The sequence below is a fragment of the Colletotrichum tamarilloi genome (genome assembly GCF_030869305.1).
Source record: "Colletotrichum tamarilloi strain Tom-12 chromosome Unknown Scaffold_109.1, whole genome shotgun sequence".
NCBI lineage: Eukaryota > Fungi > Ascomycota > Sordariomycetes > Glomerellales > Glomerellaceae > Colletotrichum > Colletotrichum tamarilloi.
Genome location: NW_026849492.1, coordinates 45,595 through 58,510, shown reverse-complemented (window position 1 = coordinate 58,510; position 12,916 = coordinate 45,595). Strand labels below are relative to the sequence as shown.

Genomic DNA, 12,916 nt, shown 5'->3' with positions numbered 1-12,916 from the left:
TATTTCCAATGGGGAAGGGTGCATGGAAATCATCCCCATCGAGCTGCGTTGCGGTCTGCATTACAGCCTCAGATGAAGCCCAGGAATTCCCCGCCCGTCTTATCAAGAGAAGTTATCGAATGCGGTTGACAATCCCCGGATCGTGCTTCAGTCATGAAAGTATCGCAACTCCCCCGCTGCTGCCCATCCTCGCATAGGAGGCCGACGTGGATATCTGGTGTGGATGTGTGGAGGACGACATCAGACTCCATTGTCCCTGTCATGCTCTTGCTTGATTGACTGCCAGGCCTCAAACCAAGCGGGCGTCGAAACCAGACCAAACTGGTTTGCCCGTGAAGCTCTTTTCACACATCTCCAGTACCTGCACAAAGGCGCAAGTACTCGAGATGGCTGGCGTGTAACGTATCCTACTACGAAACTTAGCACAAGACATCCGCAAGCACTCCCCGCCTTTGACCGTCAGCTATACAACCCAACTCTCGTCCGTAGCTGCAGATCGGTTCCCCAGACTACCCCAGGTTCCCAGCCCCGGGGAAAAGTCAATGTTGAACAAGGAAAGGACCCTGAAAAACTGAACCCAGACTCAAACTTCCAGATTAGTCTTGATAGTGGCCAGGTTCAGTCTAACTCACCAAACACCCATGCCGTGCGTGAGCGTGTGCCCGTCCAGAGTTCGTCGACGAAACACGCACACCTCCCCCTCCTAAAACGGCCAAAAGCATGCCCTTCTTGGTCTACCGGGAAGCCCCAAAAAGCAGCAAATCTGAATTGCCGTATCCTGAGATTGCCCCCTTTGCTCCATCCGGCGCCGCTCCGGGGAGAACTCAGACGCCATGACAACAGCGGTGAACCCAGCCGACCTCTCCGCTTCAGTGTCCCGCCACCACGTTGAGTAAGCAACAACCTCAACACAAACGCCTCGGACGATTTAGAAAAGCACCGGTTTGCGGGCGGCAGTCGACGCCCAAAGAAGGTCGGTGGCTTGAACCATTGTTCAACGTGGTATGGTCCTCGAAAGAATAACGTCCGTGAGACCAGAGGTCTCGTCTTAGCGCCTGGCCCGTCTCCCCGCTTTCTCCAAGCTAGACCTGGAGAACTAGGGACGATGCTGAAACGGTCTCTTCGCTGCTCTGTGCCACCGGACGCCGTGGAAATGCAAGGTCGACATGGCATGGCCAACTGGAGCTTCCACGTCGTTGTCGTCGCAGTGAAGGTTTGTGGGGTAGCGATGCAAGACGCTGGTTGGTCGATGGAAGATGTTGCCTCTGAATGTCGTCTCATCAACGGGCATGGCATTGCCTGGGAGAAAAACGCCCGGCTGTTTAGATGTTGCCCGCGGCGAGTCCTAACAAACCGCCATGCCATGGTCCTGTCCGGTCGCTCGTCATCCCCATCATGGCTAGCGAATAGGTTCATCATGGTGTAACATCGCCATTGCTCTACACCCAGTCAGCCAACGACCAGTACCAATGGGGTGGCGACGTACAAACGATCTTACCATTACATTGCCAGCGAAGTCTCTTGCAGCAATGCTTCATGAAGTAAGCCGATGGCATTCTATATTGATGCCACCAGCGTCCCCGAGGCTGACTGCATGCTGTGGGCGTGAAACGGGCAGTAAGTAAACTCACCGACCTCGAGAATGCGGGGTAGTTAGATCCCCTCCCATTGGTACGGTGTAGAGGCATTGCGTCCTCGCCGAGCGGATATCAAAGGCAAATATTATGTTTCCTCATTCTAGGCGTGTTCTCTGTTGTGCAACATTGCCGGTGAACGTCTGGGCAAAGCCCGAAGATCGTGTGTTGGCTAATGTTGTGCAACATTCCGTCAAAGCAATGGAATGAGGCCATCCGAGAACCTCGTTGAGAACTTCTGTCGGAAGTAAAGGGTGTGAGTAGTGTGTACGAAATCATCGTCTTCCTCAACCCAGTGCAGTATGATATGGCGAAGCTCGAGGTATTGCGTGGCGGCTAGGTTGTTAACTCCAGAGGGTCCAGATGGGAGCTCCCGTCTTACTGCCTCGTGGTGATACCAAGCGTTGCTCAGTCAAGCTTCTATATTGTGAACAGTGTGTCAGATGACCAGTTTCGCTTGATGACTGGCAAATCGGAAAAGCTTCCTGAAGATGCTGTGTTCCGAGGTCCCGACTGCTCAGACGGCCAGGATTTCGGTGCCACTTTCGAACGATATGAAAGAGAAAACGGGGTAAACACTTGTCATGCTGGGCTGAAAACCGTATCACGACATGTGTACACAAAAGCCGCACATATCTTGCTAGGGCAGATATTAATGTTGACGAATGGAATCCGTTGCCCTGGGCCATTGGTGGTGCTTGCCAAACCCGGCTGGCGTGTAGAATCCGACGTTGCAGGCTCAAAAGATCACTAGACCTCTCACATCTTACAAGTTCCCTCGTCTGCGGTGCGGAAATTAGCAGCTCTTGCACATTGCCGGCCTCATGATAATGCTTATATCTCGTGCGCAGCCCATCGGTCTTCGGTGCGGCTTCGGCCAGGCATCCGTTGCCTGCATGGCAAATTGTAAATACCATCTTCGGATCGTTGGAAAAGCTTGGAGCGGTCGCTCCGGAATGGCGTAGGTATCTCTTCATTACGGCGTGCACGGCAGGAAACTTTCCGTGCGGCAGACGCCCTCGCGTGTTCTTGCGGCACGGTGAAGATGCTTCTGGCTAGGTAGACCAGAGTTGATAAAGAGCCTCATCCTAGATCGACACGGCGGCGTCCGCACGGTAGCAGGTGGGTCGCGGTTCCAGCATGGCACCGGCAAATGGACGAAACTCTATCTTGTAGATCTGTAGACCGAGCCTCAAAGGTGAAGAAAGATTGGCCAACCAAACGCTTGATTGGAGCTTCCGCATCCTCGAACAAAGTCCAGGCGAATCTCACCGCTACTTGATCGAGCGTCTGTCCAAGATAAGCCTGAGAGTGCTAATCCCGAGCTCTAGTAGCTTGCGCATGAGATATATCGAGGATGTTCCATTGTCCAATGGAACGTCGGCCACCCTTTTGAGGGATATTAGTTAGCCAAAACGAAATCCAGAGGCATCCACAATCTACAGAGGTGTAAGCCACGGTAGCCGCCAGTGGCGAGTCTCTTGGTCCGACTGCGGCGGCGTGGTGGGTGATGGCAAGTGTGATGGCTGCCCTAACCCCAAAACCACTTGTAATCTTGGTTTAGGGTGATGTTTGTAGTACATGGGGCGCAGCTACGTGTGGCTCGATGCCACCGGGGTCAGCCACATAAGAGATAATTCGACTGAGAAGATTGGCGCTTTCAACTCGATCCCCAAGGAACGAATACCTGGACGGGCAGATAGGCAGATCACTGGTGCCTATGCGAGCATCTTGTTGACGAGACGCGGGAGTGGCCTGCATCTCAAAACCAAGGCAAAGCCGCTACGTGGAAGTGCAAGCGAAATATTTCGAGGAGGCCTGCCGGTTGGGGGTCGAACCCCGGGCGAGAGGTACGCGTCCCGTCTTCTCGATGAAGCTCGAACCGTCTTCAGATTACACGGCGATCTTGGCTGCAAGGGATTGATCAAATATCAAGGAAGTCATCGACAGCCTCGAGTGCCGAACTGCCGTTATGCCAGATGCAGTGGGCTAGTGGTTTATTTGGCTAGATTGCGATGGCGTTGTGCGGTGTATGCGCGGTGAATGTCTCGGTAGGCCTCTATGAGGTCTCGGTGAAGAAGCGGTCAGAAAGGAAAGCGGCGGGAGCAAGTGTCTACAGCACCACGCATAGTGGTAAAGATTGTGTTTTGTGTGCCAAATGCCCAAGCAATTTGATTCCAAGAGCATGCTGCATGTCCAGAACGCCCAGGGGAGGGGGTGAGACGACCGGGGTGCAGTTCACTCAGAGTTTCGCACGGCTTTGTCGATTGCCTCTCGTGTTCGGTCGATATGGCCATGCCATTTACAGATGCAATTTCCAAAGCCCAGGCGGGCAGGAGGCTCGAGAGAGACGCCCTGATGGGTTCCATTGGTGATCTAGAACTCTAGACACATCCTAGAGGGGCCGTTGAGCGAGGGGGGGCCCATGGGGATGCCTCTGGAGACTGCAAACCACCCATGCCGCGTCCATCTGGAGTGGACATGTAGCGACTCCATAGTCATCGGTGATCTCTGTTTGAAAAGCTCCGGTATCAAGACTGTACGGCAACCTCTCCGTCTCCGTCTCCATCTCCATCTCCATTGTCTACCGCAGTCCGACACTTTGAAGGTGAGGAAGCTGAGACTGCGCTCGTCCGGGGGAATACCGGTAGCTACTATCCGTCAGTGGCCGGTGGCCGGTCATACTTCGTCCATCCCATTTCGAGAACCTGAACAGCCCCTCTTGACCAGACGCCGCCGGAATAGTGCCTGGTGATGGACTTGTCGACAGTTTTCTCCCAAGTTGCGGGCTTCCTCGCGGCTCGCTAATAAGCCTCAGATAGAAGTGGATGCTACTGCTGAAACTGCGGGCTCTGGCGGACGCTCCTAGCGCACGGAAAAGACGCCTACTGCCCCTTCGCGCCCCTGTAGTCCTCCTTTGGTCTCCTTAGTCTACTTGGTCTCCGTGGTCTCCCCTGTAGAAAGGACGCCAGCACCCGCCTGAGGCGGCAACGGCACAAAGCTGGCAGCGTGGTTGGAGCAAGAGGCCGGCGTTGTGGGGGGCTGGTTAGGGGGGGCCTACGGGGCTATTGTTGACCACTTTAAGCCCTGCGTACCGCTAAGAGCCCCAGGCGCCTACTTCATGAGAGAAAGACTCGATCTTGCACGTTAATGCCCGATGACGGCTGAGGGCCGTGAAACGGGTCACTACGTCATTTAGCCCTTTCCAGGATGCGTAGCAGCGTAGGCACGCGCAACCCATGTACGAGTATCCGTAGACGCAGTGAAGAGATTTCGTGCGTAGAAAATGGTGTACGCCCAGTGAGGATATCGACGGCCTGCCTCTTTTGCCCATGTTTGTGTCTCCCTGCCGCAGTGCCCACTGCCCCCATTCCGTTCTCCTGCGGGGGCACGACAGATGAGGAGAGAGAGACGAGATGGAGATTGGAGAAGAGTCAAGACTCCAAGTTGAGAGCCACAGTACCCCCCTCCCCCACTGAGGATCTGAACCTCCGGATATGGCAGCCAGATGTTGACGTGAAAGGACTCAAGGGATACAGTCTGAGCTTCTTCGGTGGATATGACCCGTTTGGTGCCCACATTCTTTCATGTTTGATGCAAGGTTGATGGCTCTTTTGGAAGTTGGAGCTGTAACTCAGGAGTGATGGGTTGAGATGAAGCCGACCGCAGTCCTATGTATCGAGTATGGAGTATCGACCGAGCCGAGATAATAAGCAATGGTACGTTGAGATCGCACCATGGGCCCATGCTGGCTTTCCCATCACCATTGCCTTGCTCATGCTGCCTTGCTGTGGTGCTGTGCTGACTTGCGGTTGGCTGTTTCCGGAGCAAATCCTCCTTAACGCTCCGCACTCTTGAGTCTTGACAACTTTACGTGCGGCGTGTACCGAAGCCTGCGGGCATCAATTCCCGTCTCAGCAAACCACAGAATTCGGGAAGACTGTTATTGTCGAGAGGACGGGTTCCCTGGACTTGAGTCTCACGCATCAACAGCCCATACTCGGTCGACACGCTGTGTTTCCCGGGTTTCTTCCAAGGAACTTTGTAGTCAGATGACCATGGTGGTGACGGTAATGATGATGCTGCTGTCAAAGACTTCCGAGAGTACAGATCGTGTGCCCTCATTTCCCATAAACCTGCTTCCTAAGTACTGGGAGGTTTGTGCGTACCTATCCGTCCTTTGTACGCCATCCTCCTCTTGTCTCACCGGCACAGATGGAATGAGGTTCTGGAGCTGACACCGGAGATGGGGGCCAAAATTGCCAATCAGATCCTTGCTGCCGTCTTAACTGTGTATGTTGCGTTCTCGAACAAGAGGATGTCCTCCGTTCCCCAGTCTCATTAGTATAGAGACCTTTCTTCATCGGTGGCCCTTTTTGGCCCTGGCCGCTCAAGCGAGGGCCATTGAGAGGCCTTATCAGAGTAATGCCATGCCTGCATGTATGTAAAGGCCACACAACCATGGGTATCTTTTTTTTTTTTTTTTTTTTTTAGTCTGATGGATTCAGCCCTCGCGTGCGAAAGTTGGCAGCATCCCGGCTCGTTCTGGCAGACTTCGTGCAGATCGGTGGGGCTCGTCATCGGTCGAGAAACGCCCCCCGACCTCCATTGTCGTATCTGTGAGGTTGCGACGCATTCCGACTTGCGCGGCGAGGTACACCGGAGTGACTCGATTGCTTGACCAAGCACCGCACCCTCTTCAGAGACAGACCTGGAGCCAACGACGTGGTGACTGGTGAGAACAGAGGATGAAGCTATTGTCTCCGAGGCATATGCACCGTAACTCGGGCGGAAAATCAGGGTTGAACCTTCGCATGTTGCCTGCTAAAGGGCTCAAAGCGGCATCTCAAACCCGGAGGCTGCACTTGGAAGCCAGAATACCGGATTCACTTCGAGAATAGCATGTCGCTTCTGCTTCATCGATCCGTCCCGGTCACCTGGCATCATCCGGAGTCTCGTGGGGCACTTCTATTCGCGACCCACGCGGGTTGGTGCCTCCTTCAGCCGTTGCGTGGCACGGGAAGGGGGCGTATGGACACTAGACTGGACAAGTCTGGGTTCTGTGCCTGACGATGAACAGGGCGAACAGCGATATGTCTTGACATGTAGCCTTGAAATGGGACGGCGACGGCGAGGACGAAACGACACGTCTGTAATCGCGATCCCCCCCCCCCCCCCACGGCCCTCACAAAAACGCACCTCGCCGTGATTGTTGATAGTGAAAAGTCTGGCACCATTTGTATCAGCTGGTGATGAATTGCGTCATGACTTGTATAAGTCATTCGAGTCGCCTCGGACGCGGAACCAGGCCGGTGCAGTCGAAATTGATCCCGTGAGCCTTCTGACAGGATCTTTGGAATACCCCCGCAAACAACCGTGCCCTCCGAGTTAAGACGTGGGATTTCTGCAAAGCTATCAAGTCTGACGATTTTGGGTTTGGGTCATTCTAGCTTTGTTTGTCCCGGATCGTGCGGGGCGCCCAGGCAGTTGCATCAGAGCCCGGATTCTAGTGCAGGCTGATTTACAGCTAGATGATTGCTGCAAAATGTGCTGGGAACAAGTAGGAATGATTCCAGGCAGGTTTTCTGGGCGAAACACACCGCTCTGGCATGATTCCTTCTTCCCCGGAGGCTTTGAAGACAATCAAGGAACCATGTAGCTGTGTATGGTCGCATTCGACGCCTCCTCCTGTGACACGTCAAATGGGAGCCGGGCCCCGAGTTGAATGCTGTCGGGCGACAGCCTGATTGGCCAATGGAGATTCGGGTTGCACATGGTTTGGAGAACCCAGCAAGATTCTGAGGATAAAGGCGACTTGTTGGATAGCAGGCTGCTGTTTTCCGGGTTGGCCGTGACTCCTTCATGGCCCCTTTCTCTCTTTAGCAGAGAAGACATAACCACAAGATTCCATACTTCTCTGATCTGCTTGATCTGTCGAGTGCGGTCACAAGCTGTGCTGCGAGGGAGATCCGGCTGTTGAGCTGCAGAAAATAGAAAGTGACCTAGATTCGAACTCTTCTATTTGTTCCCCCGCCAAAGGGACACAGACAGTGTTCAAGATCCAAAGTCCATACAACCACGTACTATGTTGGCGTTGAGACATGTAGCGCTGCAGTTGTGATTGGTTAAGGCCATGGGGCCGTTCGCCAGGCATGCCCCATGTCTGTCTGTCTATGTGCTCCGTATCCGTACTTTGCTCCCATGGGCTGAGCATCGCCTGGCACGGAAGATCCGGAAGCTGACGCGCGCCGGGAGCGACTCGGAAGCCGAGCCCTGGTCTCGTCGTCTACTCCTGCGCTCCGCCGGCTTCCTCCACGCCTCGTCGCCGAGTGGAGATCAAGACACAAACTTTAATTGAGGTTCCGTCCAGTCTCGACTCGCTCGCGACGTGGGATGCTTGGCCAAAGATGATGTTTGCTGGCTGTTTGCCAGCCTCACCGCCCCTTGATTTTCGATCGATGCTCTCGTCTCTTCTATGTGACATAGAGCTGACTCAAGAGGTTGAAGAAGCCCCCGACAATGGCTTCGACTGGGCGCCTCTCCAAAGTAGAGTGTTGAGCGTGCATCGGTGGGATATGGCCAGGTCTTTGCTTGTATCCTGCGAGCACTCGTTCCTCGCAGTTCAGTAAGGCGCAGCGCACCTGTAGTGGAACATACGAAAACAGTGTCTCTGTCGTTCGAAAGGCACGGTCGCCACACCTAGAAATCCACACTGTGTTCGCGCTGTCTGGGGCCTATCCAAACCCTCACCTTGTCCCGTATCCGATTCACCGATCGCTCGGGGCGTCGGGCATATGTGGCGCTCACTGATGCTGAAGACCGTCATTCATCACCAGATGATCTTCCGTCTCCGGTCTCCAGCGTCGATCGTAGAGCGAGATCTGACAATGGGATGTTCCCAGGGCCGAGGTGAGATCTCCGCATATGTGTTCTTCTCCTCTTTTCGGGTTTCGGAGGTGCATGCGCTCGAAATCTAGATCAATGGTCTGACAATACCAACAACTCGCCTTTGCCTCGGGAGTGAGTGACTTGATTGCAAGAGTCAGGCTGGCGACATGGAGATGTCTGAAGTTACACTCCCTCCCTGAACCCCTGGAACCTTACATACGGGCGGTGTCTGGAAACACCAGGAGAAGTCTGTTGTCTGGGGAAGAAAACGCCACCTTGGACGCCGCCGCGTGGTAACAAAGAATTCGTGATACGCAGCAGAGTTCGACTATCGCTGCTCGTCTTTCCTGCAAATTGAAGCCGAGCTTTGGTTCATTCCATTTGAGGCCATCGAGCCGTCCCCAACGAAACAATGTGACGAATCAGGAGCTTTGCCAGGACCGGAGCATGAAGCTGAGAGGGACCGGGCCCACTAGGTGTCAGGCAAAAAAATCCCCGGTGCTCCAAAGCTGTAAGAAATCAACATTGGATGATATGATGATCCTTGTCAACCATCAGACCACCGCTCATAGCCGGCGTTTCCCTGGAATGCGCATCAAGCATGTGCAAAGACAGAGTTCAAGGCCAGATTGCGTTCTCTTGATGCAATGTTGCAGCTTCGCATCTCGATACAGTCAGATGGATTATGATCGGTTCGTTGTTATCAAACGTGGGTCACTAGTGTCAGTCTTGATGGCGTGTAGTGTCGGCGATCATGGGGATAACTCTGCCGCGGTTGCGAAGCTCAGGCGAGCACGCGAGTTATCCGCACTGCGGTAGGGTAACGGGAACAGTTCGTATCCCAAAGCCGTTGGCTACGTTTCTGCGTCGATCTTCGCCCAGAAGTTGGCCGGCCACTGCAGCTAGCTAGACTTCAGGGTCCTCTGCACATAAGGGTCGGTAGGGTCTCGTTGGATTAGGGGACCTATTGCGGAGTAGGCAGCTAGACTGCGTGCGGTGAAAAAGCGCCATCCGCCATCTCAAAAAAAAAAATGACAGAGACGCCATTGTAACATGGAATGTGTGTCCTCAGATCATCGCCTGATGCTCGGGATGAGGTTAGTCGACTCGGGTTGCGTCTCGGGTCCGCTCTCGGAACCAGGTTCAAGGGACCCTTATCAGAAGCCAAGGGCGCAGGATGAACCTCAGTCTCTTCGTAGTCAACATCAGATCAGTTGATGTGACAGCTGTGTGACCTGGGGCTAGCATTCAACATCTCCATTGTATTTAACGCAATCTCTTTCGTCATCCCGCAGGGTCTTGTTGGTTTCGCTACCGTAGTTGGCTGAGCAGGTCTCGTACATTGTGCAAGCTCTACGTCAGACCGAACGAGTTCCGTAGAGAGGGAATCGAAGCGAGGCAGGTCTGAAGATCGAGCGATGGTAGGAGGGATGCCGCACTCTGCTTTGAGCCGTCAACTACGGGCCGTCCAGGTATCCGGCCGGTCGATTGACAGACGGCCACCGAACTGCTGATCCCCGTGTACGGATACTGACATGGCAGCCGGCCTAGGTTGTAAGTGTGCCCCGCCATCCGGCTCCCGATAGGTGTGGCTTGCACAATGGCTTGCGTGCTTTGTTCGAGGATTGCTGCTTCAGTGACGGGCGGGCCACGATGAGATCCTTGTTGAGATGCCATGAGCAGGGGCAAATTTAGCATCTTTTGATGGGCGACTAGGTGAGGGTGGCAGGGGCCACCTTGACTGCGCAGCGAATCAGGGGTAAGCGATGTGCGTTTTGGGCATCTCGGATTGCGACTTCAAAGATAACGAGACGCGGTGAGACGTGCCCGGGAGGTGTCGTTAATCCAGAGGCGCAAGGCGTGCCTGGGTGATGGCACGCAAGACGAGCAAGCAAGCAAGCAAGCAACCGCGAATTTTTACCACGGTGTGCAGCGTAAAGGCGCTAACAAGACGCCGCTTGGCTGCGAGATGCAGCCCCTTGAGTCGCCGGCCACTCTTGGCTTTGTGCCGTGTGCGAGTTGTTGGTGTTGGGTGATATCGTTCGGGTCCCCTATCTCCAGATTTCTTGCCAAGATGATCCGGCATCTATTGACCGTCGAGGGGCCAAATTGGGTGAAGGTGAGCGTTGGGCGATGACATCTGTCAGAGTGAATGCGTGCGATTGCTAATCAACGTCCCATGCCATACAGTGGACACTTCGCTTGAGAAGATGATAAGAGAGAAAGTGAGGGGCAATCGGCCAAGGGCACCTCGCGCATGTTTCCCCAGAATGCAAGCTGTGAGTAATAGTTTGACACATGCGCTGATATCCATAAGAGACGAGATTGAGAGCGAGGTGGATTGTCAGTTTGCGTGATCCGACGAAGGCTGAAGCGCAGCCGGATGGAGCTCTTGGTGAAGCCATTCCCCACCAGAGAGATCCTGCCATGCGTGCCATGGCGCTTTCGAATGTCGATGGGCGTTCTGCACGAATTTGGAAGGGGCCAGTGAGCATTTGCATCGTTCGATACCCATGTCGTACACCCTGGGTCTGGGCGAAGAAGTCCCCGAAAGGCCGAAAGCTGATTGACGATGCCCTTCTGTCTTCAAACCGATTGTGACAGAGGTAGCTCTGTGAGTAGCTCAAGTAAGTGAAGGGGCTTGACTGGACCTACGGCGGTGGCGTACGTGGGCTTCTGCGCCTCAAGCGAGGCCATGCAGCTCAATGACTGGTCCTCAGCCCCTGCGGCTCCCACTCGTCACAATGGCCGGAGCCATGCCTTGCTGCATGCCGCTGGGTGCATGCTGTGAGTGCTCGCAGTCGCAGCCCCTACTCTGTACTCCGTACCGAATGTGAGCATAGAAGTGGATGCTGGATGTAGGTACTTTAGGTATGTGAGTGGGAATGGGGAACATGGACCAGTGGAGATCCGTACTCCGTCCGTTCAACTGGATGATCTGAGAAAAGGCTGCATTTGCGCACAAGCCATCGGCTGAGGGAGACGAGAGGCTGCCTGGCAATCCAAAGTCCAAAGGCGACGACAAGACCGAGTATTGATTTCTTGTTGTATTCGTAATGGGGTTCCTTGCTTGCTGGACAGAACAAAAGTCATGACAAAAGACACGGAGTGTTGCACAGCGCGGAGACTGGAGACTTTGATAGGTCCCCGCCCGAAGCGGTACAACGGCTAAATTGGATGCACCTCTGGCATCCGAAAATGCGGCAATATCGTGTGAAGGTTGTCGTTTTTACGGTACTGCTGACCGAGACTTCGGCGCCTGGGCCAAAGATTGATCCGGTGAAGACGGAGGTGGTGAGGGAGGATGCCCGTCCAGTGGCCCCGGTGCCGGTGTTCGGATCCAGAGGATGGCACATCAACCAGATGAGCAATGCTCGGGATTCGTAGTGGCGGGCGGGCTGGGCCGCAGACACCCAAGGGTCGGTTCAAGCTTCAAAGCCGCCGCGAAGTAAGACGACTCTTGGGATGACGACGGCAATATATTAGAGTGTGGCGGAACGAGCTTGCAGTGGTATGGCGGAACTCTCCAGCTGCAACTCTAAAAGGCCCAACGTTTGATGCATCATACCTACTACTGGATGGACGACTGGCGTTGAGTAGAAGAGTGAGGGTTTCTAGGGGTCGAATACCAACTTTGGTTGGGTGCGGAACCCGGTCTTGTTGGTCAGGTCGGAATGATGTAGTGAGGGTGAAGGCGTTTAAGAGTTCAATGGAGGAAAATTCTAATGGGTGAAGTTGCTTTGATACTACACATGATGGAATGTGGTGATAGGATGGCTGTGAGATGGGTGCGTGTAGTGTTAATTCGATTCTGCGATGATTTCAACTCATGTCGAAGACAGCTAGTCCTAGTGCGCCAACGCCTTGTTGCGTTTTTCTGCATGCTTGGTGCTTTGCTGGGCATTGTTTGAAGGCATTTCCTGTCCTGAACAGTCCCACCTAGACTGTATCGACGGTAGTATGTAGACTTTGGTGTAGCAGCAAGCAGCTGGTGCTATGGTATTGGCTGGCATGTAGAGGTGACACGGTGCCGACGGTAATGGATATGGATAAGCATAGGAGCAGTGAGCGGCATCTCCGCGCACCAGAGAGAGTGCAAAGGAGAGTCCGTGCCGGTGAGGTCCGTGAATGAGCGATGGCTTGTGGTTGTGGATAAAATGTGGATGTGGGTGGTGGAGTGCGGTCGGGGCGGGCGATGTGATGTTGCAGCGGGAATTGACTTCATTCTCACTTTTTTTTTTTTGGTGGGGGAAGAAACCTCAAGGCTCAAGTGTTTCCTGCCTTTCTTTGGTGAGTTTCTTTTTTTGGTGGGGGGTGGCCAGACTGAGTCCATCAGGTGGGGGGGGACCCCCTGCTCTTTCCTTCCGTAACTGCCCCTCCTTCCCTCCTTCCTC

General features: G+C 54.2%; 3 protein-coding genes across 3 annotated transcripts; 2 read left to right on the top strand and 1 right to left on the bottom strand.

Moving 5' to 3' along the window:
* Positions 1-5,975: 5,975 nt before the first annotated feature.
* Positions 5,976-6,215, bottom strand: CTAM01_13957 (uncharacterized protein; the record flags this gene model as incomplete). Its single annotated transcript, XM_060529959.1, has 1 exon — positions 5,976-6,215. One exon carries the CDS (start codon positions 6,213-6,215, stop codon positions 5,976-5,978), a length of 240 nt encoding a protein of 79 aa, XP_060375461.1.
* A 1,826-nt stretch (positions 6,216-8,041) lies between these two features.
* CTAM01_13956 (uncharacterized protein) lies at positions 8,042-8,263 on the top strand (the record flags this gene model as incomplete). Its single annotated transcript, XM_060529958.1, has 1 exon — positions 8,042-8,263. The coding sequence occupies one exon, from the start codon at positions 8,042-8,044 to the stop codon at positions 8,261-8,263; it is 222 nt and encodes a 73-aa protein (XP_060375460.1).
* A 2,954-nt stretch (positions 8,264-11,217) lies between these two features.
* Positions 11,218-11,909, top strand: CTAM01_13955 (uncharacterized protein; the record flags this gene model as incomplete). Its single annotated transcript, XM_060529957.1, has 2 exons — positions 11,218-11,309; positions 11,642-11,909. The coding sequence occupies 2 exons, from the start codon at positions 11,218-11,220 to the stop codon at positions 11,907-11,909; spliced, it is 360 nt and encodes a 119-aa protein (XP_060375459.1).
* Positions 11,910-12,916: the final 1,007 nt, after the last annotated feature.